Raw genomic sequence first — 25,786 nt, 5'->3', positions numbered from 1 at the left:
AATATTAAAAAATTTAGTAATATGGAAATATAGCTTTTGCAGAACCCTTGTAAACAACGTAACAAATTCACGTAAAATATAAATTGACCTATTGAATTTGTCCGATTTCAACTATCTAACGGACGCCGTTTACAGAACCACGATATCTTTTCTTGGTGCAGAGCTATTAATTCGTAAACTTCGTGCTTCTATATTTTTTTCAAACCTTCGAATTCTTGAAAATCTTTTTAAGAAAATTCAGGCCGTAAATCGAGATTCCGCTTCCAACAGCCACTATAATTTAACTTTCTCTCTGAAATGCAACAAATTTCATTAAAATCGGTCCAGGGGTTATCTCGGAAAAACGTTTTTGCGTTTTACGTGCATTTGAATAGGCCGCGTCGGAGTTGGGCCCGAGCTAAAGCTTCCTCCTAATGTTCGGCAGCAAACGCGCGCCGCACCACAACGGCGCCATTTTGCCAACCTCCAACCGCCAACCATGCACCGACCACGAAAAGAGCAAGATAGCCAAAGAAAGCAATTCGCTTTGACGCTCAGACGTAGACAGGAATCAAATATCGGCTACTTTGTGCTGTTTATCACACAAGAAACACTGTAGACTGGGATATACTCCTGCGCGCGCGAATTACGAGCTTCAAATGTTGAGCTACACACTGCAAACAGTATAAAATGCTAAACGATAACTGTGCATCATGCTGCCTGTAAGAACGAAAAAAGTACATTAACTCCAATGTTTCTGATTTTCATATTGATCCTTTGTGCACAATTTCCCTTTTAGGACCCATTTGCATGCTGCAACGTCTTACTGCATTTCTATCGTCTTTCTTTCTTTTCTTGTATTGGCTTGGTTTTCAATATCAAACTTTTGTTGATGCCATTGCTTAGGTATTTCCTTTTTCTTTTTCTTTGCACTAGCAATGCCGCCTAACTGCAGAGACGTTCTGTACCATGTATTTGGTGCCAACTACCTGTATGTGATACATGCACGTTTTTGCTATAAATTGTACTCATTGATTTATGTACTTATTGCCCCACTATAGTTTTCTATGCCACTAGTATTTGTACCTAACGAGGTACAGGCCCCGTAAAGCCCAGCTTTCAAACTATTAGCCTGTACCCTTGACGTCTGTAACTGTTGATGTCAAAATAAGCTGATTTGATTTGACTGGTCTTTTAACAACAACAAAAATAATGATAATGGCCTCTTTCAAAAACAAGTCCAATTTTATATTGAATGCTAGTAAAATCTGCATGCTGTACATTCTCAATATAATAGTTGTAATTATTGTTGTTTTTTCGTTTTTCTTTTTTGCGGTTCCGGGGCTCTCTGTTGTCGATTTACTTATGGTTCTTACCGTACTATATATAGCTGCAGCTGTCGATGTTGCAGACCCTACAAATGACCTGACATGCCTTCGTTCAAAAGATGCCGAGATATCACATACTTTTCGTCTCCTATTGAGTCAGTCACTTTATTCGTTTATTTATTCGTTGCCGCGATCGACGGTGAAATCAGATCGTTTAGTGATCGCTAGGACATATTGAAAACGCCGCGAGAATCGCCCGTGCTTATGACATGTCCTCTAACTAGACTCACCCTTGCAGATGGGCTGGACAGCTCTGCACTTCGCGGCGCGCCACGGATATCTCGGCGTCGTCAAGATATTGGTGGAGAATGGTGCCTTCGCAAAAGCGGTGACCAAGGTGCGTCCAACGTGTTAGGCCTTGCTAAGACGGCAACGTTTTCACCATCGGTGCATTCAACTGCACTGCCTTAGCTTCTCCGTATACATAGTATGCACGTACGTCATTCAACGATACTCCGCGACTCCCGGTTTACGGCAGCGCCATGTTGGGGAACTCATAGGCCTATGCGCGCGCCTGTTGATAAGGTACCCCAAGATGGCGTTAGGTAGCGGAAGCAGACGACAGCAGCGGGTGTGACGTCACGTGCATACTATGCATACATGCAACACGAGCCGAAACCATACTCGACACTACGCAGGATGGCAAAGTACCACTGTGCCTGGCAGCCGCTGAGGGTCACTATGACATCATCAGCTACCTGCTCAAGAAAGACCACGATACCACTGACCTTATGGACGACAAGCATGTAAGTATACGTTGGGTATAGCTTTCTCATTGAGCCTTAGAGCGTCATTGCAACTTGTTTTGGCATAGCTTTACAGCGGCACACCGGCTTCATGATAGTTGAGCGAGCTCTAGCTGATTGGCGCCGCGCCTGCGCAGGTGGTACCTAGAAGTTGTAACGTCAAGCCGTAGAATTATGCTAAAATGTCATACCACCGCATGCCCAAAAACATGGCGTGGGGAAGAAGCAAAATTATTTCAACGAAGGCGGCGGAGCCAACACCAAGTTCAGTGAAACGTCCGTAAAGATAAAGAGCATACCATAACGAAGTAATTGCAACTAAATCATTGTGATTCCCCATAGAAGTAAGACTTTAGATACGATCAGCTATATCTTGAGTCAAAAGCCAGAGGGGCACTCAAACGAGAACATCCGAACAAGTTCCGATGACAAAACGACACTGCCCCCCACCCTTTGTACATGACTGCATTACATACGCTAGCTACTCCCAAACAAGTTACAAAAAAACATTGCTTCCGACTTCTTCCTAATGTTTGTTCGCAATATCACTGAAGCTGTAACTTCTAGTACGCTGAATCTTTATTTGTAATTTCCTATAGCGGCGTTCAAAAGGGCGCCATACACTTCAATTCCGGGAAATTGAATTTGCTACGGATCTACTGCGCTCGCCGAGCTGTTGTGTGGCGTGGCGCCTGACGCATGTGTAGGAGCTGCTTCGCCTTCGATGTGCGACGCTTGCCGCACTGCAGCGTGGCGTGACGCCGGAAGCGCCTGGTGCGCTGCTTTGCCTTCATGGAGGAAGGAAAAAGTTAGGAAAGAGCATTACGTCACGCAGCCAGCCTTGGCAAGCGAACCAGCGAACGCTCCGTGAAGCCAGCCCTTTACTCAGTGGCAGCACAACCCGTGATCTCTTGCGTCGAGATCACGGAGCAAGAATCGAGATTTGCTGAGATGTTTGGTCGCGCCTACTCACGGTGTAGGAAACATGATATTCTTACGCCGTGCGCCTACTTCAGGCGCTTTTCTTCTAGCTGGACAGTGCGCTCGATCTCCCTGGCGTCTTGTCCAAGATGTGTCGTCGTACCCCCCCCCCCCCCCTCGCACGTTACGGTGCAATGCACCGCTCCTTGCTTTCCATCCCTTCCCCGTATCCTTCTTGCATCCCGCATCACAGAGCAGTGGGAAGGTGTCCTTCGCGACGGTACCTCCGAGGTCCGCCGGGCGCTGATCCGACGGGCAAGGGCCATCGCCGAAGGCGTCATAGGAGCCCCAGACTTGGGGCCCGTTTCCAATTTCCCATTACCTGTCGATAAAAAAATGTGTTCATCATCATCATTTTTCGTTGCCGGAGACTGACGTAGTGGCCGCGTCGCGGTGAAAGCTTGTCCTCCCTGCGTGGAGGGAGCCTAACCGACTCTGCAGGCATTTTCACTAAAGTTGTTCTCTCTCCCCCCCGGTCGTGCCACCTTCAGCCGGTTTTCTTCTTCTTCTAGCTAGGCAGCGTTCATATGGACCAGTGCACAGTATGGCATGGTGCGGTGTAGCGTGGTAGGGTTTGCCGTTGCGAACATGCACTACAGCCAATTTAAGATTGTGGCTAGTATTATCTCCAACCAATCTGCTTTGCCGGTTGCCATTTCATGCTTACATCTACTCTCGATTACGGAACAGCCAGTTTTTTACAGCGAAGCTGTATACCTCTACCATCCAAGGAAATTTTCGTGTCGTTGTGGTAAGCAAAAAACTCCCGATACGTGGGCCGATCCCGAAGTTATATAGTGCAATGCCGGGCCGACCCGCGGCGGAGGTGAAGCAGGCGTTAAGTACACCCCACACGTGGGCTGCTCCCGAAGATAATGCAATACCGGCCCGAGCCGCGGCGGAGGTGAAGCAGGCGTTAAGCACTCCCCATACGTGAGCCTATCCCGAAGTTAGTGCAATGCCGGGCCGACCCGCGGCGAAGGTGAAGTGGGCGTTAAGCACTCCTCGCACGTGAGCTGATCCCGAAGATAGTGCAGTGGCGGGCCGACCCGCGGCAGAGGTGCAGTTCACCATTAAGGGGCCCACATACCCAGCTTCACTGGTCATCTTTCTTCACAGAGTAGAAGGTCACTGAGATTTTTTTTCACACTATTTATACCTTATTTAGTGTTCCAGTAAGTGACAATTGCATTTGTAAAACAAAGGCAATTTCAAACGAGCGTATTGCGCTAAAGTCTATCTTTTTTTTTCATCTGCAGTTCCTGATTGACCTGATGGCCTCCGGCAAAGTGCACCAGAACCGGCCTATGGTGGACTTCATCCTCGCCTCGAAGGCGCCCATCGACACAGCTGTCAAAATGGCCCGCAGCTATGAGCTGTTGTCGCTGAAGGAGAAGGAGCGCGCCATGGAACTCGAGGAGATGGCCGGCTTCTGCGACAACTTGGCCAACGAGCTCCTCTCCATCGCCGCCTCGAACAACAACACGGCTGCGCTGCTCCGGGCGCTGGACGCACGGAACACTCCTTTTTTAGACGTTCTCATAGAACTGCAGCGCAAGACAGTGGTGGCCCATCCAGCGGCGCAGAAGTACCTCACCGAGCTCTGGATGGGCAGCTACCACTGGACCACGTTCAAGATCGTCATGCTATTCTTCGGTTTCCTGCTGTGTCCAGTGCTGTGGGTCGCCTCGTCGCTCGTGTGCGGAAATCACTTCTCGAACATCCCCATCGTCAAGTTCATGTCCTACCTGGTCTCGCACATATTCTTCGTGATCGTTCTCAGCGTGACCATCATCAATCCGTGGCAGCCGTTGTACACGTCCACGCACCTGGTGCCCCACTGGAACGAGTGGCTGCTGATCTTCTGGCTCTTGGGCATGTTCATCACCGAGATCACCAGCCCATCGGACCGCGAGGGCCTGGGCTACATAAAGACGGTCGTGCTGTTCATAAGCGCGATCGCCATCACGGTTCACCTGGTGGCGCTGTTCTTCCGCGAGGAGTACTACCGGCTCATATGTCTCTACATCCGCAACCAGTTGTTCGCTGTCGCGCTGCTCTTGGGTTTCCTCGAGTTCCTCAACTTCCTGACCTTCCACCACCTGTTCGGCCCGTGGGCCGTCATCATCCGGGACCTGATCAAGGACCTGATGCGGTTCCTGGCCATACTGCTCATTTTTCTGGTGGGATTCTCGCTGAACATGTGTGCCGTGTACCAGCCCGTGTTCGTGCCGCCGCGTGGGGACAACATAACGCTGCCCATCTTCGGCCAGGAGTTCCAGTCTCCGATCAACACGTTCGAGATGCTTTTCTTCTCGCTCTTCGGGCTCGTAGAGCCGGACTACATGCCGCCGCTGCACCTCAGCCCACCGTTCGCCAAGATCATCGTCAAGGTGGTCTTTGGCGTGTACATGATGGTGACCGTGGTTGTGCTCATCAACCTGCTCATTGCTATGATGTCGGACACCTACCAGCGAATACAGGCGCAGTCGGACACCGAGTGGAAGTTCGGCCGCGCAAAGCTCATCCGCAATATGAAGCGCGCCTCACCCGCGCCGGCGCCCCTCAACTGCCTGACCTTCGTGCCGGAGCTGATTATGAACAAGTGCTCCCTCAAGAAAGGTACTTGCTTTCTACATCATCATCATTTGGCGAAAGACCAGACAGGCTTTCGGCGCTGTTAGGAAATATCGCGAACGCACCATGCAGGCCACATGGAAAGGGTAATCTTCATGCACCCTGTGTCGATATGGTAAAATAGAATGCAGCTGTCAGATTTCCGAATTTGCTATGTCAACCAAGCACGCTTGCGCTCGGCGCTACCAGAGAAGGCGTGACAATTGCCGCAAGAGTCACTGCATCCGAGATTCACGCCTTCTTGTGTGATTTTATTCTTCTGGTGTTATCTGGTTGTCCGCTTGCCGTTGACACTAACGGATGCTTTATCACCTGGGCCTTAAACAATGCTTAGTATACGACGCATTGGGAATATGTGTACAATCCTTAAGGGTGAACGGTGGCGGGATATAATAAATAAACAGCCCGTGGTTATTGCGGGATATATAGACAAACAATATAATAAACAATATAATATAATATGCGGTGGCGGGATATAATAAACAAACAGCCGGTGGGTATTGCATGTGCGCCGTGGCAGCTACTGTAATTCGAGTCGAAGCATGGCAAATAATTTAGTGAAGCGCAAGACAAAATGCATGGTGACTGCGAACGCGAAATTTTTCTGGCGTCAACGAAATAGGGGTAGCGCAACAGATGCGTTACTGTGTCATCAGCGAATTCATAAACAAAAAAAGTGTTTTCCACGTCCTACTGAGGCAATTAATAAAGAACATGCAATGGCTATCAACCTTTAGAGGCTTCGTACACATGCTGCAGTGCTCTCAACTGACGCATTCGGTAACCTTCTGCTCCCATCGAACTGTGTTTGGCACATATTTCATAATGTTCATGTTCTTTTAGATGCATGTCCGACAACCACGCCACAAACTCGCCTCCACACTTTTTTCGCTCCAATCTGCTAGCAACGCCTTCGATGCGCCCCGCGCCCCTATGGCGCACAACTTCCTCGCTGGTCAACATTCTGCGGATAGGAGCATTCACGCATTCGATGTTATGGCGATGCGAAGGGAATCGCAAAAGCGGCCTTCTCTGCGTGAGGCCTCATTGTGCGGAGAAGCCAACGTTGAGGAAGGCTTTTGGCCTTTTACGCACGCAGACGTGCTTACTCTCTAACGAAATAATGTGGCACTTTAATGGAAGCTACAGTTAGTGTCAGCCATTCAGCATCGTAGTCATGTAAACTGGGACATCTTCACGATGTGCGCTTCTGAGTGAGAACTTTTCTCCTCAGTCACAAATGAAGTCTTGCCACAGCCCCCCTCACAATTTCTATCCCAGTTCTAGCTACCATGCATAGGCTGTTATCAGCAAAATTTTGACCCGTACTATCCCACGCGCACTTCCTTCGAAGCTTAACGAATTATCATGCCGCCGGTACAAACGTACTTTAAAAAAAAAACGTACTTTCAAAACGTACGTTTTGGCAATGCAACTATTTGCATTGCCTATATGGCAATCCACTCACTAACACTATTTTTCGCATGCTACATTGCAATTCCACCAGCTCCGATGGAATTTCTTTCGCTTAATGGCAGAGCATTTCCACAGTATATGCCACAGGTGCGCGAATGTTTATGACGTCACATGACCACAACAGTCACCTAACATTGTCGCTGGAGACTGCGCCAGTTTTTGCTTGAACTCGTCATAGCTCCACTACATGCCACCCACTAATTGCTGTCATAAAATCATAACTCGGTGCTCGCACATTTCATTCGCTCGCCCTCCAAGCCCCCTATCAAGGCCCTTTTAAACTAAACCCTTATAACAATCACATCTTTATAGCACTAGCATGCACTTCATTCGTTCACCATGATGGGTGCTGATTCTTGGCATTTGTTCTTTCACTCTTGCTGCACCGTCATCCTTCACCAACGCAGTAAAAGGTGGCAGCACTCTCTCCATGCTGAAGGACATGGGCTCTGGACAGACGCAGAGCAGGACAAACTCTGCTGCAGGTGCTCGTGGCAACCGAAGGATCATGCCACTTGGTAAGCATACATTCATTTCTAACAAGGCATAGACTAAACTGAGCAGAAACGCTCAATTGCCTACCAGCTTAGCAGCATTATTCTATGCATGTCATCACTGCTCACCTGTTCTCCAAGTGTCACCTCTCCTATATGGTGTTACGTTTGTTGAGAGCTTTAATTGCCTGAAAGGCATGCTTTTGCCAGTGTCTAACAAAGGCAGTAATTGCATGGTAACATTACTGCATTCTTCTATGACAAATGTTCAATTAAATCATGGTGGCCTCATATTAATGCGTTAGCATTAAAAGTGTCAAGGTGGAAAAAACTGTGTGTGTGTGTGTGTGTGTGTGTGTGTGTGTGTGTGTGTGTGTGTGTGTGTGTGCGTGCGTGCGTGCGTGTGTGCGCGTGCGTGCGTGTGTGCGTGTGGTGCGACTGATAGTGGGAGCGAACCACCATCAGTTGTACATTGCTCCTCGAAGAGGCACATGTGTCAAGTGAGCTGAACTACTTGTCAATTCAGTAAGCATGGCTTAGATCATGGGTTCGGGACCTCAAAGAACTAATGCATTTCTATCGCATTTACCGCTATATCACCACTGCCTTTCCTTTAAGGATTGGCGAATATTAAAAAATTTCAGATAAAGCTATAAATTATTTTTTAGTTCATTTCAGGGCATCTGCATTGCAATGTGAAAGCAGTGCAGCTGGTAATCCATGCACTGCAAGAAGGCAGGCAGTAATAAGTCATTCAAACATTTTCTGGCCACTTCTGGAAAGCCTACAGAATTTTTAAAGTGCCTAATGGTACAGTGCACTAGATGGTGCAGTACTGCAAGGCATACTAAATCCTCTGTCATCCTTCTTTTCCAGAAGAAATGATGCAAGGCATGAACAAACTGACAAATGTTGTTGACTGGCCGTCCATATCGAACAAGTACCTGGAAAACTTCGAGGTGCGCAGGGCATCACTGTCGGTTGTGGAGACCTTGCAAAAGGCTGCTGGCAACAAGAAGGAGTGAAAATGTCCCAAAACGCCAATGAAGGCGAGTTGTCAAACTTGAGGTGTTAACCTCAACCCCATATGCTGGACAAGGCACACTTTCTGGCCTCCGAGCTCATCCACAAGTGCTTGCCAGCAATCAACCATGCTTGAAAACTTGTCTAAAGGCTTTAAGCGAGCTAACCGAGGCTGTTTGTTGCTGTTGCCTGCAGTCAGTCTGCACAAGTTGGGTGAAGGTGAGGTGGCATAATGTACAATCTCAAAGTCTGTTGAGTTCTCCTTCTGCTTTACAATGCACTCAGGATGTTAAACACACAGCAAGAAGTTTTGAAGAAAAGCATCACATAATGCACAATGACATAGTTTCAATCTTGAACACATAATGAGTCTGTTTAGAAGCATGACAATTACAGCAATGTGTGCTAGCTTTAACAGAATTTGTTTTGTATATAATGTATACGTCTAGAAGGGATCAATTGCTTTTTCTTCTATTTAAGCATTGAAGATTTTCTAATTCATGTATTTTGCCCAGCTTAATATTTATTGCTCCCAGCTACAAACAGAACAGAAACATTTTTATGAATGTATGTCAAGAGCAAAAGCAGGTGAACAAGTTTACAAGTATGAGCTATGTATTACATGCCAAGGAGGCTATCTACAAGGACATAGCTCTTTACATACAAGTATTTGTAAATATATACCAATTTACTAATGCAACATATATTTGATCAGACTGCACACACTGCTCAGTCTATATGGAGATTTAAATGTATGTACAATAATGTAGATAAATTAAGGTACATTAATTTATTTGAAGTGTACATTATGGCTTCAGTAATGAATGTAACTTTTTCCTAGAGCCTTCCTGCCACAAAATTAAATGCTTAGCAAAAGCATTAGCTGTAAGAATTCTGTTCGAGATACGGTGCAGTGCCCATCTATGCTTTCAAGGTTCACCTTAACTTCCCTGAATAGCTTACGTAGGTCACTGAAATATGTAAGTGGCCGAGTTGTATTTTCAGTTGCAGTGGTGATGTCCCAATAGATGTGAAATGAAGAAAAGTAACAATGCTATGATTTGGCTGCATACTGAACAATTACGTGTGGGTGTAATTAATCTTTTCACTTTTCTGATTGAGAAGCTCTGCAGATACCATTCATGAAAAGTGATATGGAATGCGTGCAGTTCAATAAGAAAGTGAATGGTTGTATCCCACAATAACTTCTGTACATGTTATTAGCAACGAACAATGTAATGTAACACAGGAAAGAAAGATTATGTAAAATAACACTTTGTTGCAACAGATGCAATCATCTGCAAGCCTGCTAGACACTTTAATTTACACAATCCTGTTTGTGTATAACATTGCAGTTGTTTCTAACTTTAATTTACACAATCCTGTTTGTGTATAACATTGCAGTTGTTTCTAATTCAGTTCCCTGGGAGTGAGACTACTCTCCTTTCTGTGTTCCTGCGTGTAATCAAGCTTTACCTTCGACAAATGAATTCCTGTTGCATTGTGCAAGAAAAATTTTATTCCTTAGACTCTGTGGTGTCCCCTTTTTTCTCATCTTTCTCATCTTTTTCATCCTCTTCTTCACTCTCTTCATCAGTATCATCATCATCGTCATCATCATCGTCTTCATCGTCATCATCCTCCTCATCATCTTCATCCACATCACCTCCTCCACCACCTGCACACAAGATTCGCTAGCTTTGACGCATACCGGCATTTAAGACTAAGAACTAGGCCAACGAAAAAGCAAATGAAAGGCCATATGTAATGGCAATAATGGACAAAATGCTGACATACCATCTTTTGTTGTCACCAACATACTACATAAAGTCAACAACAAAGGAGCACAAAATAGGAAAAAGTGCTTGATGCAAGCAAGATATTATGTACAGTGTAATCTTGATAAATGGAAATCGCTTAATTGGAACGCCATCCCCAAGGTTAGTTGGTTTTGTATTCACGCAACTGCATTCAGCTTTGTCTCTCAGCAAATGGAACTCCTGATAAATGGAACCAATTTCCCTTATCCTTTGAGGTTCCATTTAAAGAGAGTCCACTGTACTTGATTAGAAATTTGCTGTGCAGCACATCAATCAATGTGACTGTACACGATAATAAGGTACCTTTATTTGGCATCAAACAAACAGACCTATTTTTCTACATTAGCACTATAACTGTCACAATGTTGTTTCATTAGCCTGTGACTGCACAAATATCTGTTGCAGCATCAAAGGTTTACCATGATTAAGACAAGTGGAAAGGAGTGACCAACCCAGAAAATGAGTTGAAAAACTAGGATCTTCTGTGCTGAAGCCTCAAGGATCAACAAGTAAACATGACAGCCATCAGCACCCCAGCCAAAAACAATCTGGTGCCATGCGCTTAGTGTTGATGATACTAGCACCCTATAAACTGCCACTACATAAAATGCAGAGCCACAGCATCAGGCCAAATGGTGGATACCAACACAGTGGAAGTAACCAAGTACCAAGTGCTTCAGAAAGCAGAGCAACATTTCCACAGGTAAACTTAGCTTTCACAAGGTAAGTTAGCCTCCTCGATGTGCTAGATTATCATTTGTAATAGGTATGACAAAAGCAATGTGGTAAGAATGCAAATTTTGCATAAAATGGCATAGTTTCAAAGAGATGCATTGATTTGCCTACTTGACATGAGTGCCATCAACTATAAGCACTACCTCAACTCCTTGTTTCACCTATTAGTTCACTCATATTTCCTAAATACCTATGCAAAATAGACACATCAAGAAACCACAGAGCCCTAGTACTATGCCAAGGATGACAAAGTTGCCTTGGCAAATTCAAATAGAACCACAGAAACAGACCCCCTTCCCTAGGCACTTAAACATGGACCTCACCAAAGCATGCAACAGCTAAGCCCTGATTATAACTAAAGTCTTGATATGAAAAAAGGAACTTCACTATAAGCTGTCTCTAAATGAATTTGGAAAGGCAAAAAAAATCCAAAGCCAAAAGGCACCATATGTGCGTATGTGATAATGCTTGTGTTATAAATAAAACTGCTACAGTAATATACTATTGTCTCAGATGATTACATACTCTAAGGTATGTTTTAAATAAACCACAGTACTAGTGCCATGGTTCATTATGTCAACCTTCCAACCTCTAACAGTATCATTTCCAGTTATGCATGTCACAGACAATATGAGCCATAACCGTGCTTACCTGAACCGTAATAGCTGTAGCCAATTCCTCCATAGCCACTGCTGGTACCATAATCATCATCATCGTCATCACGAATCTGCTGTCTTCCATAATTATGATGGCGAGCTAAAAAAATATATTTAGGCACTTTACCGTCAGGTATATCAAGCAAAATATTGTTATGCTGTGGTGACGATGAAGAGCAAGACAGTACCAAAACTGAGTAACAAATTATTGGGTAAGCTTGTGCCCAGAAAAAATAGGCGACACTCAAAGCACAGCGATCTGGTTGAAATCTGATCTGTGGGTTAAGTTTGTCAGCTATTTACACATAATTCATCGTACATTCCAGTATAATCGCTGGTGCTGACCTACATTCCAGAATGTACACTACAGTACTTGCATTGTGAACAAAATCTGACTAGACAAGGTTCCTTTGCTATAAAAGCACTGACAACATTCACAAAAGTTGCAATACATGCATGCAGGTGTGTTTTGTGGTGAGCAAAACCTTTTAAACAGAAGTTAGTAAAAAACGGTCACCAGGAAAAGATAAACAATGTACGCAAGTTAAATGACAGCGTTTACTCATTTCATAGTTTGGTTTGGGTCCTCAAATTTTGACCACGATACCATTGTTCTTTGATGCTACAATGTAGCAAGGAACACCAAAAGAGAACAATATATGGTTATTTCAGCATTAGGGTGTGAACTGCAGACCTGGCAGCTGGCATAAATACATCTACTAAAGCACATTGAGCCACTTCATCGGTATTGATGGCTGTGCTCTGCGACTAAAATGAAACATGTGCAGCACAGCGTAAATGACAAAGCATGCTTTCCTGATGCAAATACAAGGACTAGGCATGGAAATTTATGCCAGCAGCATGTTGCCTGCAGTGGTATAAAAGCGCCTGATGGGAAACAAGTGTTGGCCTTTCACATCTTGGTTGCCACTCAAATACAAAGAAATCAACATGTTACTGCACTGCATGGTCTTGTAAAAGGCACCTATATGCAAGTTTATGTTAGTTGGTGTAGAGTATGTTAGGTGGTGTAGAGTTGGTGTGTTGGTGTTAGTTGGTGTAGATGTTAGTTATGTGTTGGTGTGTGTTAGTTGGTCTGCTTAAGTGTTTCATCAGTGACAACAATGCCAACAAACAATGATGCAGTACACTCCAGAAGTATGCTTAGCACTTAAAGTGATCGACAGCAGTTGAACAAAAGACATCTCCGGGGCCAAAGTTTGGACAAGGGGACTTGTCCTTATCAAAGACCTGTCCTGCCAAGGGCTTGATAAGTCCCCTCATTGAAAAGTTGACTCCAGAGATGTTTCTTGTTCAACCACTATGGATCACCTCATCTACCTGTGAACCTGCCTTGTCAGGACTTATCATTTGAAATACTTCGAAATAATAGAAGACCAGCGCTTTGTTTATTGGTGTTCTATGTTAACTGCACCAGCTTCAGTAGTGGGTTAGCCCCTTACAGGAATTTCTGACTGATAAAGACAGACCTTCCACTAGAAACACAAAACTACATTTAAAAGGGTTGATGTTCAGCCTTATTGGTATGGTATTGCAACAGGTATAAAAGCCTTGAAAAAGACAGGGACAAAGAAGGACACAACACAAGCGCTACACCTTGTGCTCTACTTCTTCGTCCCTGTCTTTTCAACTACATCAAGAAGGCGGATGAGTCGTTCAGGCAGATCAATGTGAAAGAAACGCATTCCCTGCAGACAAGACATAACAAAAAATGTGTTGAAATTGCTTGTGCATAAGCTTTCACCAATTACAGCAATAGCTAAAACACAGTGACTCAATGGACCTAAACCATTCCTTCCCAAGTTTAAAGTAATATAACTATTCCTGCTTTATATCTTCTTAAAATGTGTTAGATGTTGCTTAGCCTTCAAATTCCAATTTGTAAGATTGGAACCCATCGCTTGGTTTGACAGGTGTTCCCTACATTTAAGTGCCGTATAATGAATAAATGTAATGTTGTATGTGTCTGCAGAATCAACAAAAATATCATGCTAGCTGCCATCAGTGCACATGAACTGTGTGATCACAAAATCATTTGCAAGTGACAATTGTGAACAAACTGTGAAGTTGTAAGTTTAAAAAATTAATGTGATAGACATAGCATACCACAGGCCTCGTCAGCACGCACTAAACTGGTAAGTATTGTCTCAGCAACTCAGCTTTGCAACAAAGAATTAATCCCGAATGTGGTCATTAAGCTATCAGATGTGCTGCTGTGCCAGCTCCGGTTTAAATGATGTGGATAAGACCTCACAATGCAATATTGAGGCCAGTTGGGGTCAGGTATGGTCATAATAAAAGCATTAGTGTCAACATTAAAGTTAATGCTGCATCATCCTTAAGTTCACTATGACAAGATTAAACTGTCATGGCTATCATGTCACATTACATGCTGACAGCACATAAACGACTGTTGCAGTGAGAGCATGTTATCAGGGCCCACATAGAGGTATCACTTCATCAGCCAAAACACGGAAGGCAAAGTCAGTCAAAATTTTCTCTTTGACATGCTTACTTGACATGCTGAGATCCTTTGTCTGTTGTGTTTCAAAGCCACATTTTGGGCAAGGCATAGGCTGGTTTCGCTCATACTTGAATCCCTTGCGCTTGACGTGGTCATCACAGTAACAAGACTGTAATACAGAGAGAAAAATATGTAGCCGGAGCAACTTATTTTGCTTGGATGATGACGATGGCAATAATGAATAAAGAATCTAACAGACAAAGGGCGAATCATCGCATAGCTGCGGAAAGAGGAAAGCAGCAGCTGAGAAAGAGAACAAAACCAAAAAAATTAACGCTTTATAGATAAGCATGCAGGCAATCAGATGGCGTAATGCCACCTAAGAGAGACGTCAGTTTTTCCTTACATAAAAAACTCGCTAAACTCGCAAACAACTTTGTGACAACGAAGTAGAGCTACAGAGCCTACATGTACGACTGACCAATGCTCCTGAATATAGTCCCACAGTCTCATTCATGTTTAAGATGGGCAAGACAAAACATAAACACCTTATTTACAACGGCACTTCCATTAAAATGAGACAATGCACTCCACTCAGAGTTATATTTAAATTTTTTTTTCACATTGTTCTTCAGTGTTTTAGCATATGAAAAACTATCAAAATCAGTAAGCTACACTGATTCTGCAAAACAGAAAGCACTGTCGATGTCTGCCAGACTACTTGGTGCACTATACTTGAACAGGAGTTCTTCCCCAGTAGCTTTCCCTTCATTGCCACAGAGAGAAAGTCCTAGAGGCAGAAGCCCTTTGCTGTTTGGGATTACCAGGCTCTGGGACTGGGGGAGGAGGATATGCTCGAAAGTGGAGAACAACAAGTCTTCCCAAGCATTTACAAGTGAAGAAGTTACCACCTCGCGACTAACTCTCGACATACTGCTGTACTTCCGAAAGTTTATCGCAAGACTTTCGCAAGTATAGCCACCAGTGCGCGCATATTCACATTACACATAGGGCCCTTTGCTTTCGGGATTTAGCATATTTTTAAAAATTCGACGGTAAAAATTCGGTGTTATTTTTTAAAGGGGTAAACCAGGAACAAATTGAGTTTTTGCTCTTGGCCAGCCCAAGGTTCAGCATTTTCCTGGTAACTTTCACAAACGATTAACACAGGCAACTGTCTTTTTTCTGTACACAAACAGACTTAAATAAACGAAATCACTCAAGGGAACATGTAAAGACAACGAGAGCTGCTCGCGAGTCATTTGAAATAATTTATGCAAATCCTTGTTGACAGGCACCACTTATATTTTTTAAATGAAAGCACATAAACTAAAACAACAAATATAGACGTGTTTGGTTATCTCTTCTTTGCATTGTTCTATGCACTTTATTTCATAAAGGAAAAAAAGGCATAGTAGTGCACACAGACATGCTTCGTAAGAGGTGAGATGCTTTTTTCTTGTCTGACAACCCCTTGTTGATGTAGATTATTACATGCATGTGAGGCATTTCTATGTCCATCCTAGACCTGTTGAGCCTGTCATCTTTGTCTGTTGTTCTGTTTTACTGCTTCACACCTTGCAACAAAATAATGGAATGCTAACTAGGCCAATTTGCCACCCTTTTTTTGAACACAACATAGTTGAGTAAACGCCTTCTCAAAGTCACAGCTACCATTTGCAACGCAGAGCAACGTTAGCACTACATTCATTTCCTAGCGCATTACGAGTGTTTACACACACGCAAAATGTGGGAAATGTGATGGGATAAGCCATTGTCACGTTCATGTGAACATGGCTACTAAAGAAGCAAGATGCTTTCATTCACTTAAGGCTGGCAGCCACTGATTATATGTGTGCCAGTTTTTGCCTCAGCATTTAGCGAAAAGTAAGCGTATGACATACTCATACCTGAAGAATATGTTTAATATGATAAATGTCGACCACTTGTTCACACAAGGTGGGCAGTGTTCATCAGTTTTGTAACCCTTGCGTTTATCCTCACTTACGAAGGGGCAAACCTTAGGGACAAATTGGGTTTAACTCTTTTTTTTTTTAAACCTGTTTGGAGTGCAAAAACCAGGAATTATCAGGTTTTACCCAAGAACAAAGGACCCTAATTATACAGGAGCAATGACAGCAATGCAACTAACGCAAAGCTTTGTCATACTGACTACTTAAAGAATGTAAATGCATGTTTAATGCCAGCCATCTGAAGTAGCATAAGATTATCAATGCAATTACTGTTCTTTGGGCACTTCACAATTTTCGCTATGATTTCCATTTTTGACCTCTTTCATGTCAATTTAGGCCCCTGGGTATGTTCCCAAATAGACAACCTGGGACAGTGGATACGGTGCAACCAGGCACGTGACAACTGCTAGGTAGGTGAACATTCTTGGCCAATGCTCTGTAGAATGGGTACGTGCCACTATGTAGGTGCTCAGGTAGACAAGCAGAACAAGAGGTAAGAAGTGAAAAAGTCTGCAACAGAAGACTGAAGATGTCGATCACAGAGAAGTGAAAAAGTTCGCATCAAAAGCAGCAGAGTGTGGAGAAGGAAGTGAAGTGAACAGAATGAGACCAGAGTTTGCATTGAGCAAGGAGCCTTCCGCTATAGAGAAGTGAAGAAGATGTCAGTAACGGAAAACTGAAGAAGTTGGTTACACAGAAGTGAAGAATTTAGCAATATGGCCTGCCCCTGTATTGCTTCAATGCTGATGAAAGTAACATTGACATTCATCTTGAGATGAGTTCTGCCACAATGTGTACAACAACCAAATGAAATACTGCAACTAGACGGCATGTCGTGGGATAAACAGAAGGATAGGCAACCAATCAGGCTAGAAAACAGAAGCTACCAATGAATTTGCAAGAGCATGCTGCTCGAGAAGCCCCAAGCATGACGCAGGAGCGTGCCCAAGAAGAGCTTAAGGATGAAGAATACAATGGCACGCCTAGACTAGGCAAACAATATGCTTGTAAAAAACCAAGAAATCTAAGCACTAACATTAAAGGGAGATAACTCACCTTGCAACGCAAACAAGAATGGTGACCAAGACGATTGCAGGAGACACCTGAAGGGAAGGAACATTTCATTAAAGCATAAGTAAACCTCAGAGAAAGGGCCTTAAATATTGCTCCACGGACTGCACAGTATTGCCATGTAACACATTGAATGGCACAATCTGCAACAAAGTACCCCTTTCCCAGTACAAACTCCCTCAGGCTCATTTTTGACATGAATGAACAAAAAGGGACAAAAAAAGTCATGCAGATCCCACACACTGTGGGAAACAGTTTTAGTGACGATTTCCTAAGTGTCTGCGTTGATTCATGCTAATTGGCCCGGATTTTGATGTTGTTCAGCGCTTGGTGCAATATGACAGTGGTAAAGTGATACTAAACATTATCTTGGGTGCAGCACGTGTGTTTGTCTCTGCAGTACACAGAACACAAAGCTAGACGTGCTTCCTAATTGCATTGTTGTGCATCACTTTGCTCTTCAGCAAGCTAGCACCACCCAGTGGCACATCTGAAAGTTAGCGTTCTCACTTTCCAGAGAAATTGTTTCCGGTGTCAAGTTCCAAAATTCGCCAAAACCACCTCCAGTTGACAGCAATGTTCTTTAATGCCGCTTTGTGTTTCCATGTCATGCGTCTGTTGTCCGCATGGAAAAACTTGCACACTATTTTTCAGAAATAACATGAAGATATCATACTGCACCAACAATTTACTATTTCCCAGTTTGCCTGCAACTGCTGGCACGTCCAGTATAGTAGCAAAAGTTGTTACAATATACTCTTCTGTCGCATTTGTGGAAATGCAGCTTATAATATGTTTTGCGATATCACATGTCTCACTTTGACACATTCGTGTGTTTGCAAGTGCTGCCCTGCAAGTTGCTACGATCGAAGAATGGCAAAGTTGGTATTCACTCGTTTTATGACTGCGTTGGTGGCCTAATGGGTATTATATGCATATAATGGGTATTATATCCCACAACTGCACTGGAGGGTCTGGGTTTGAATCCTGCCACCACAGACTTTCTTTTCTTATTATTATTTTATAGAATAGACCTCAAACGACCCATACTTTATGACATCGCACTTCCCTTCTCTATCATTTCTCTCACGTAGATCCTACACTCTCTCAACCGCCCCCAACATGGCATGCAAGACAGCAGTGGGAAAGTCGAAAGATGACGCCAGGAAATCTTCACTTTAAAGAGATATTTGTGCATGTGGAACTGAAGACAGAGTGTTTCAGGGGCCATATATCGTAACAACTGATTTCATTTTCTATTTCTTATCATTCAACAAGCTGATTGCAGTGATAATGATAGCACAAAAGCATCACAGCCAATGACAAAAACACCATAAAATTCAATGTAGTGTAACAGAATATGACCAGAGAACTCCCATTTCTACTGTACTTTTCCGCACACATTAGCAAGTTCTCAATTTTGTTTTCTTCAAATAACGACCTTAAGGCATAGAAAATTCAGCAGGAAAGTTTTGCTTGCTGCAGGCACCTGTAATATGAAGCTTTCCAACCTGTGAGAACCCAAAAGTGTGCAGTGAACCTCTATAGCTACCTGCTTTAAAAACAGGACTGAACAGAAGAGCCTATTGTTGGCAAAAATAAACTTTGTGTAGGCCATCTGACAGTCGTGGCAACATATGTTGTGACAACCATGTCACATTAAACCCTGATTGTTGCGGTGAAAGAACATTACCATAATGCTCATACAATCATCAGTCCACAAGTCAAAGCATGCAATGCAAAAGAGACTGTCATCTCAATGCGACTTACACTTGAGTGTCTCGGCTTCCAAGATTTGGCAACTGGCTTGATGCTCAAACTGGTCATCCTCACAAAGGAAGCTGTCGCAGAAGGAGCACTTGAAAATGCGGCCTCCTGGGAATGCAAAGCAACCGCGTGAAGAGACAGCAGCATAAGAGGCCGTGGCCGTACAGGCGCCCAAATCTTTAACTGGCGTGCGCGAGCGGCGACTTTTCGGTGTGTCAGCACCGTATGACGGGGCGAGGCTAGAAACAGTCTGAAGCTAAGCGCATGCGGACAAAGCCCGCTCAGCTGGGCCAATCGTCTGCTAGGCTGTTTCCAGCCTCGCCCCGTCATACGGCGCTGACGCCCAGAAAAGTCCCCGCTCACGCACGCCAGTTAAAGATTTGGGCGCCTGTACATCCCATTTCAGTGGCTTTCTCTGCACCTACCATGCTCCCAGACATAGCGCTCACATTCTATGCACGTAGCATCTTGGAGTGGACAAGTGCAGGCATGTGTGGTCAGGCACTGCCTCCCATGGCACACCCATGCTTCGCAGTAGTCGCATATGGCACCCTGAAATTGAAGACAGCCACAGCTAACACCATGCCCATGTCCCAGAAATTCTAAGTAAATCACAAGTTTGGGGACACCCATAAAAAAAAAAATAGTGCAGCAACATAGGCTGGCATCGCACTTACAGTTTTTCTCAAAAAGAAGGGTGAAATGCCAGTGTATTTCGTGAATGGGTATCTAACTGCAACACTCAGCTTTATTATTAAAGTGATGTGCTAATGACCAGTTTCAATTGCACCATAGTAATGTGCACATTGAAGCATTTAATTAAAATTTCAGTGTCCAGAACTTTCTTAAGTAGCTGAATTAACCTTGTTTGTCACCTAAGTAATGTGTGCCCCATCAAGCAAAGCGACAGATGAGATGGTATTTGGATTTCTAAAAAGAGCATTTTCTTTTTTTTTTGCAAGTGTATACTGCGTGTACTGCCACCATCAGATTTAACTTGAATGTGCCAGCGCATGGACCATGTAGCCAACAGTGCAGCACAGCCTTGGCCACTGGGTCATTGCCACAGGCAGGCATGTCAGGACTGTCAAAAGCTAGCAGCCACTGCAGGTACGTCCACTGTCAATAGGCACCGCATGCCAACCTGAGGTGCAGTGTTTGATTCAGCCAACACTTCATGCTGCTGGCTCCTAAGCAAGCAATGTGCTCGAGCGTTTGGGTTACATACAATAGTGGAGGTACATGTTGCTACAAATTACTAGTACTAGTACAGCATGTTGTGTGTATCTGATGTTTGTGTCTAAAGCAGTCACTTTGTTGTGTTGTTTTTTTTATAACGGCCATAAAGCAAATAAAAACTGGCGATATAACAAGGAATGAGCCACGACAGATGCATGCAACGTTATCGTTTTTATAACACTAAAGACCTACTTGGATTATTAGCAAAAGAATGCACTGTTCACAGCACATTGTGTCTGATGAAAGCTTAGTTTTTATAAATAATCCTTAACTTACAACCATGCCCAGTCCAGTTGTGAATTGGCCTGAATGTTTCACAACACAATCACCAGTCTTCATCATACATTTCATTTTTCCTGGAAAATAATAAGACGATTTATAGCATCTACGGAAGCGGAAAGTATATTCGTCTATTTAAGGCAAATTCTTTGCTGCGCACTGAGTGTGGCTACACCTGCGCATGAAAGAAAAATTGGTTTGCAGAATCAATTACTGTAATCTCACCGCACTTTGCGCATACTGGCAGTCGTTGAACAGCGGAGCAAAAGTAGCAGAAGGCCCGGTTCTTTTGCTTCCTGTGTCAGCAGTAAACAGCGCGGCTTAACGTCTCGTCACTGCTCCACGTAGAATTCGTACAAAAGTCCACGAACGCATCAAATCGGAAAAGAAAAGGTTGTTTACCTGGCGCACTTGTCGCACTCCTGCAAGAATAACACATTGATTATTATTATTATTATATTTTTTGTTCGGACGCACAGCCAGAAAGCTGACACGAAGTACACGAAACCTACCATGACGGCGTTGCACGGATGATCACCAAGGTTAACCCTGGCCGCATTACCGCGAATGGCTTTCTGACGAAGCTTTTGCTTCTCTGCCTTTTTCCTTTGACCAGTTTTCTTCTTCGGCATGATCTGAGTAGAAACAAAGCACAGTAATTCAGTTTACGCCAGTTTTCCGAAATGTGCGGCTAGCGACGCACGGAGGTCAAGAGCTCGGAATTTTTTGTGACGGGATTAAAAACAAGCTTACGCCTTTCTTTTCTATCGCAAGCCTATCGATTTAGTAGCTTATGTTACTCTGAACTAAACATGCAGTTCATAATAACGTGTTATTAAACCGTGCCAGCGGCTGCACCGGCTGCACTTGTTGATCGCCGGTCAGTGCGCCGCCATTGCTGATAACAATGTTGATAGCCCTTGTCGGTTTCGCGTTCATGCGTCAGGTTTATTGCGCTTACAAAATACATTATTTGTACGTTATAACACAATCATACAAATACAAACACAAAATACATAATATATATATTGCAAAAATAATATTTTATAACACTCTACTGAACGTAACATTTCCCGCATTCCTTGAGCTTTAGCAGGTCACAGACGTTTCTCGTTTAGCAACAATGCGAGTGCGAACTTGGGTTCGTGTGGATGGTGCAGTAAACAGAAGTGTGCTATGTTAACTTCACGTTAAGCTCGATCATGGGCCTGTTACCGCTCGAGTTCACAGACTGTCTCACCGACAGCCCGTATTTCCGCGAAAATCTTCATGCGCACGAAAATGAGCTGGACCGGACGAGTCAGGCAATCAAAGGAATCATCAAGGAGGTCAAGGATCTGCTGAACGCTGCTCGAAGTAAGTTCATCTGAATATTCCCCTTTGCCTTGATTTCCGTTATATATGCGTATCAAGCAGAACTTAATGCATGTACGCAAGGTTGCAGAAAACCACGATAAAGTTCTTGAATAAAGTAGAAGTCGTACGGACGCCGACCAACTTTTCATTGCCGCGTCGAGGGACCCACCCACATCGGCACCTAACATTTGTGGGTGCCAAAGTTCGTATTGGGTGTCGTTTGACGAGTGTGCCGCGTTTAGATCGGGTTACCCGGTGTTGAAGCACGTCCTTCCGTTACGGGATAAACAAATGCCATTTACGGCGTGTGCGCCGGGCATGTTGTAAACGAGCGACGCTAAAAGCGATGGTGCGCGCGTTTCAGCTAGCCGGAAAAAGTTACAGTGTGCGCGCGGGAGTTTGTTCCCATTAACGAAAGCCGCGGGCTGCAAATGATTTGGAACGGGAAGGCCCGCATTCTATGACGGCTCGAGTGCAGTGCAATTTCGGTTAGCGTTATCTTGAGCATTTGCCGCGTCTTTCGAATTGCGTCGTGGAGAAAGATCGGCAGGTTTGATCGCAGTGAAGCAGTCACGTGAAATCGATTACTTCGAAAGTGTGCTGATATAATTTGCTCCTCACTTCCTTTGGTTTGGTTACCTCAAGCTTATGCTTGCATCGATGTATATTTGTGTACGGTCTACGCACGCAGGTACCGTTTTGTGAAGCAAGCATAAAGCCCAAGTTGGCTGAAGGCACCCGTCGTTCTCTCGCATAAGCGCGTACGTTTGTAGTAGCCCATATTGATCAGAGATTTGAATACATGCAACGAGAGCGCTTAGCAGCGAGTAGTGGAGGCAGGAAGTTCTTAATGCCGGCTCATAATTATGTCAAAGACACATCAGTGGAGCGGCACTAGTGTCTCGCTGTTTGTCGTCATTAGCAAAAGAAGGGTGATAAGCACGATGGTTTCTTCTATTGGAAGCATTTGTAAGACCGCATATTGGCCGCACGAGTACATTAGAATCGATATCAGGGTGAGAAAGCAACAGCGCTTATGTCCTGAAACTGTAAATGTGAATATCTTATCGAAAGTACCGCTTACTCATATGCTCTTATCAAATGGTGATGCAACCGTAAGCATGATGCATTCTGCAAACGTAAAGACACCGCGACAGCGATAGGATAATGGCTCCCCTCCACTGTAGCATCAGTCATACATTGGGAATTTATTTAGAGTGTTTAGCAACGTTAACCTAATTGGCTTCCCACACTGCCTGTGAAGTAAATTGGCTGTATCACTGCGGCTCAGACGACAATGAACAGCGTTACCACTTCCAATTAATTAAAGTGCTTATGCAGAAAGAAAAACAGAAATGGAGGATAAAATAGCGATAAGCACGGTTTACTGCTCGGGTTTTTCTAAACTCATTAAATCATAGGTGTGAAGTTTCTAGTCCGAGCGGGGATATGATGTGTTTTAGCTGTCTGCCAAAAGTAACGCCCAACATTGTCTGCGTGTGTTGCAGTAAAGATTTGGTCTGAAATGGTATTTTTTTTATAAATGTTAAATTATTTTTCTGTTCAAGATTTTGAACACTTCACAAGTGCACACGCTAGGGTAGGCATTTTTTTTTTTTCTCCCTATGTGAGTGGCTAGCATTTTCAATTTCTCTGGTTCTGCCACAACCGAAAAATATGTATATAGATATAGCTTGCAAGCAATCCTAAGCTTTCTATTTATACCAATTTTTTATGCACCTCTAATAACCATATGGTCACGATACTTTTCACACTGAAGCGCATAATTCCGCCAGAATCGAAAGTTACATAGATACGCAGAAGTTGGTCATCACTGCATAGCAGCTGCTGCCACTATACTCCGTTCCATACATAGCAGTCAATGCTGTGGAGGCTAGAGAGACTTTTTGCAGTGGCTTTGTTCGCACTTGGATATAGTACGGTGTTTTTCGGTCGCAATTGTGCGCAACTGTTTTTTATTCACACTCAGTATTGAATGAAGCAACTTTTAATTCTTCGAAGCAAACACACTGTGTAGATGGCAGATCATTTTTATTGTTATTGTTCTTTTCAGATTCTTTTTTTTTTTTTCATTTGCAACTTGTCGTGAGGAGCCTCACATGCATGCTTGCACTAGCGAAAGCTGTTGATGTGCAGCGAAGCATAGACGGAACGCCTGGAGTGATAGCTTTTCTTGGCCAAACTCCTTGCGTAGCTTCCACAGCGTTGACTGCTATGTAGGGAACGGAGAGATACATTTCGTACTATAGTCACGTGACATGGAACAAATGCTTGCCCATTTCAACAACTCCACTGTTAATTTAAAAGCAAGACAGTGTTTTCGAGATGTTAGACGAATATGCTTTTCCATGCTAGTGGCAGGTCATTTTGCACAAATTCATAGAGCTCACGTCATTGGGATGAGCTTTTAATTTGTTGTAATGCATACATTCTTTTCATGGCTTATCAGCATTTGACTATACACCTCACTTAGTCTTTTGAGGAACCTTTGCTGTCTGCAAATTATCTTATTTTCTATAATTTTTTTTGAAATTTATCCCCAATGCAGTCAGCACTGTTTAGACACAGCAGTAAAATAAATAGCTACTGTTTCAAGTGTTATCTAGAAGCCTTTTATTGCCATTTAATCATCCATGATCAACAAGCCTCAACTCGGGGATGAGCGATAAATGGCCTCTGAAAGAATGTGCCAGAATCGACTCGGCTTGATGTCCTAAAAATCTGACATGAAGAATTAGCACGCTGGCCTCTTCATCCACGTGTCCCGTATAAAAAAACTTGCTGAAAAAAGCTGTTTACTGTATTCTTGACTGAAGGAAGTTAGCCTAATTGTATTGGAGCACGTGTTCTAAATAAGCTTGCTTCCATGCATCTACACATAGAGTACACTATCAGTTCCGTGCATGTAAAAAACAGCAATGCGCTTGCATGAAGTCCTGAAGAAAAGAGAAAAGAAGTGTTCTGCTTTAGTTAGAAGAGCAGTACAGTTAATGCGAGTTCATTTCTTAGAAACAGGTCCAGAACAAAATGTGCCTGGGATGTTGTCCCAGTGTCCAGGTATCCTAACCCATGCACCGTGCATTGCTCTGGATATGTTATGAACGTGTTATGATGTGTTACGTTATGACGTGTTATGGACGTGTCAGCTTTGTGTGTTTCTTTTCACTGAACTTGAGTGACCATCTGAGGCACAGCAATGTCCTCGTAACCGCATGTTACTCTTTTCTTTATATTTTTATAGACCTCTCGAGGGCACAACGAAGCCTCGCCAACAGTTTCATAAATTTTAGGCTGGAATGCATCGGCAACAGCCAGACCGATGATGAAATTGTGATTGGTAAGTGCGTCTCATTGGTTACAATATTTGAGCTAGCTGTGTATATCCCACATTGCACCACAGCTATGGCTATTTGGGACTTGTGCTTACAGATTACTTCAGATGCACCCTTTGAACAGTGCTTGGATTGCCATTGTATTCAGAGCAAAACTTGCAGTAGGAATGATACCTAGCTTAAGAGGAGGCTTTAGCTTGCAGCCAACTCTGATTTTCCTATTGATGTATGTATGAAGCACAAAAACGTTATTTTTTAGGCAACTGCTGAACCAGCTTGAATTAAATTTATTGCATTTGAGAGAAAATTAAGACTACTGACTGCTGAA

At 43.7% G+C, this 25,786-nt stretch overlaps 3 protein-coding genes across 8 annotated transcripts in view; 2 read left to right on the top strand and 1 right to left on the bottom strand.

The window, feature by feature from the left end:
- nompC (no mechanoreceptor potential C) overlaps positions 1-10,214 on the top strand; it is a 77,641-nt gene extending 67,427 nt beyond the window's left edge. The window contains exons 24-28 of one of the 4 annotated variants that reach the window (XM_065426850.2): positions 1,606-1,704; positions 2,006-2,113; positions 4,354-5,716; positions 7,615-7,725; positions 8,581-10,214. In XM_065426850.2, the coding sequence (XP_065282922.2) occupies positions 1,606-1,704; positions 2,006-2,113; positions 4,354-5,716; positions 7,615-7,725; positions 8,581-8,726 (1,827 nt within the window). In that variant the 3' untranslated portion in view covers positions 8,727-10,214. Of the gene's footprint in view, positions 1-1,605; positions 1,705-2,005; positions 2,114-4,353; positions 5,717-7,614; positions 7,726-8,577 lie in introns of all 4 variants that reach the window. The other 3 variants (XM_065426851.2, XM_070535422.1, XM_070535423.1) reach the window with 3 other exon arrangements.
- Positions 10,215-10,220: 6 nt separating this feature from the next.
- Noa36 (zinc finger protein 330 homolog Noa36) lies at positions 10,221-21,656 on the bottom strand. 2 transcript variants are annotated; one of them, XM_065426852.2, is made up of 11 exons: positions 21,503-21,656; positions 21,262-21,384; positions 21,152-21,171; positions 20,975-21,045; positions 20,747-20,826; positions 19,657-19,783; positions 19,235-19,339; positions 17,450-17,496; positions 14,472-14,589; positions 11,931-12,035; positions 10,221-10,402 (listed from the first exon to the last, which is right to left on the bottom strand). In XM_065426852.2, the coding sequence occupies exons 2-11, from the start codon at positions 21,379-21,381 to the stop codon at positions 10,242-10,244; spliced, it is 954 nt and encodes a 317-aa protein (XP_065282924.2). In that variant the 5' UTR covers positions 21,382-21,384; positions 21,503-21,656; the 3' UTR covers positions 10,221-10,241. The 2 variants fall into 2 exon arrangements, with proteins under 2 accessions (XP_065282924.2, XP_065282925.2); XM_065426853.2 differs by lacking the exon at positions 21,503-21,656 and adding an exon at positions 21,453-21,471.
- Positions 21,657-21,855: 199 nt separating this feature from the next.
- Positions 21,856-25,786, top strand: part of Graf (GTPase regulator associated with FAK) — a 59,928-nt gene continuing 55,997 nt past the window's right edge. For both annotated transcript variants that reach the window (XM_065426855.2, XM_065426854.2), the window contains exons 1-2: positions 21,856-22,105; positions 25,368-25,463. In XM_065426855.2, the coding sequence (XP_065282927.2) occupies positions 21,952-22,105; positions 25,368-25,463 (250 nt within the window). In that variant the 5' untranslated portion in view covers positions 21,856-21,951. The remainder of the gene's footprint in view (positions 22,106-25,367; positions 25,464-25,786) is intronic.

This window comes from Dermacentor albipictus, chromosome 3 (assembly GCF_038994185.2).
Source record: "Dermacentor albipictus isolate Rhodes 1998 colony chromosome 3, USDA_Dalb.pri_finalv2, whole genome shotgun sequence".
NCBI lineage: Eukaryota > Metazoa > Arthropoda > Arachnida > Ixodida > Ixodidae > Dermacentor > Dermacentor albipictus.
Note: the sequence above shows the minus strand (reverse complement) of the source record. Positions and strands in the feature narration are given on the sequence as shown.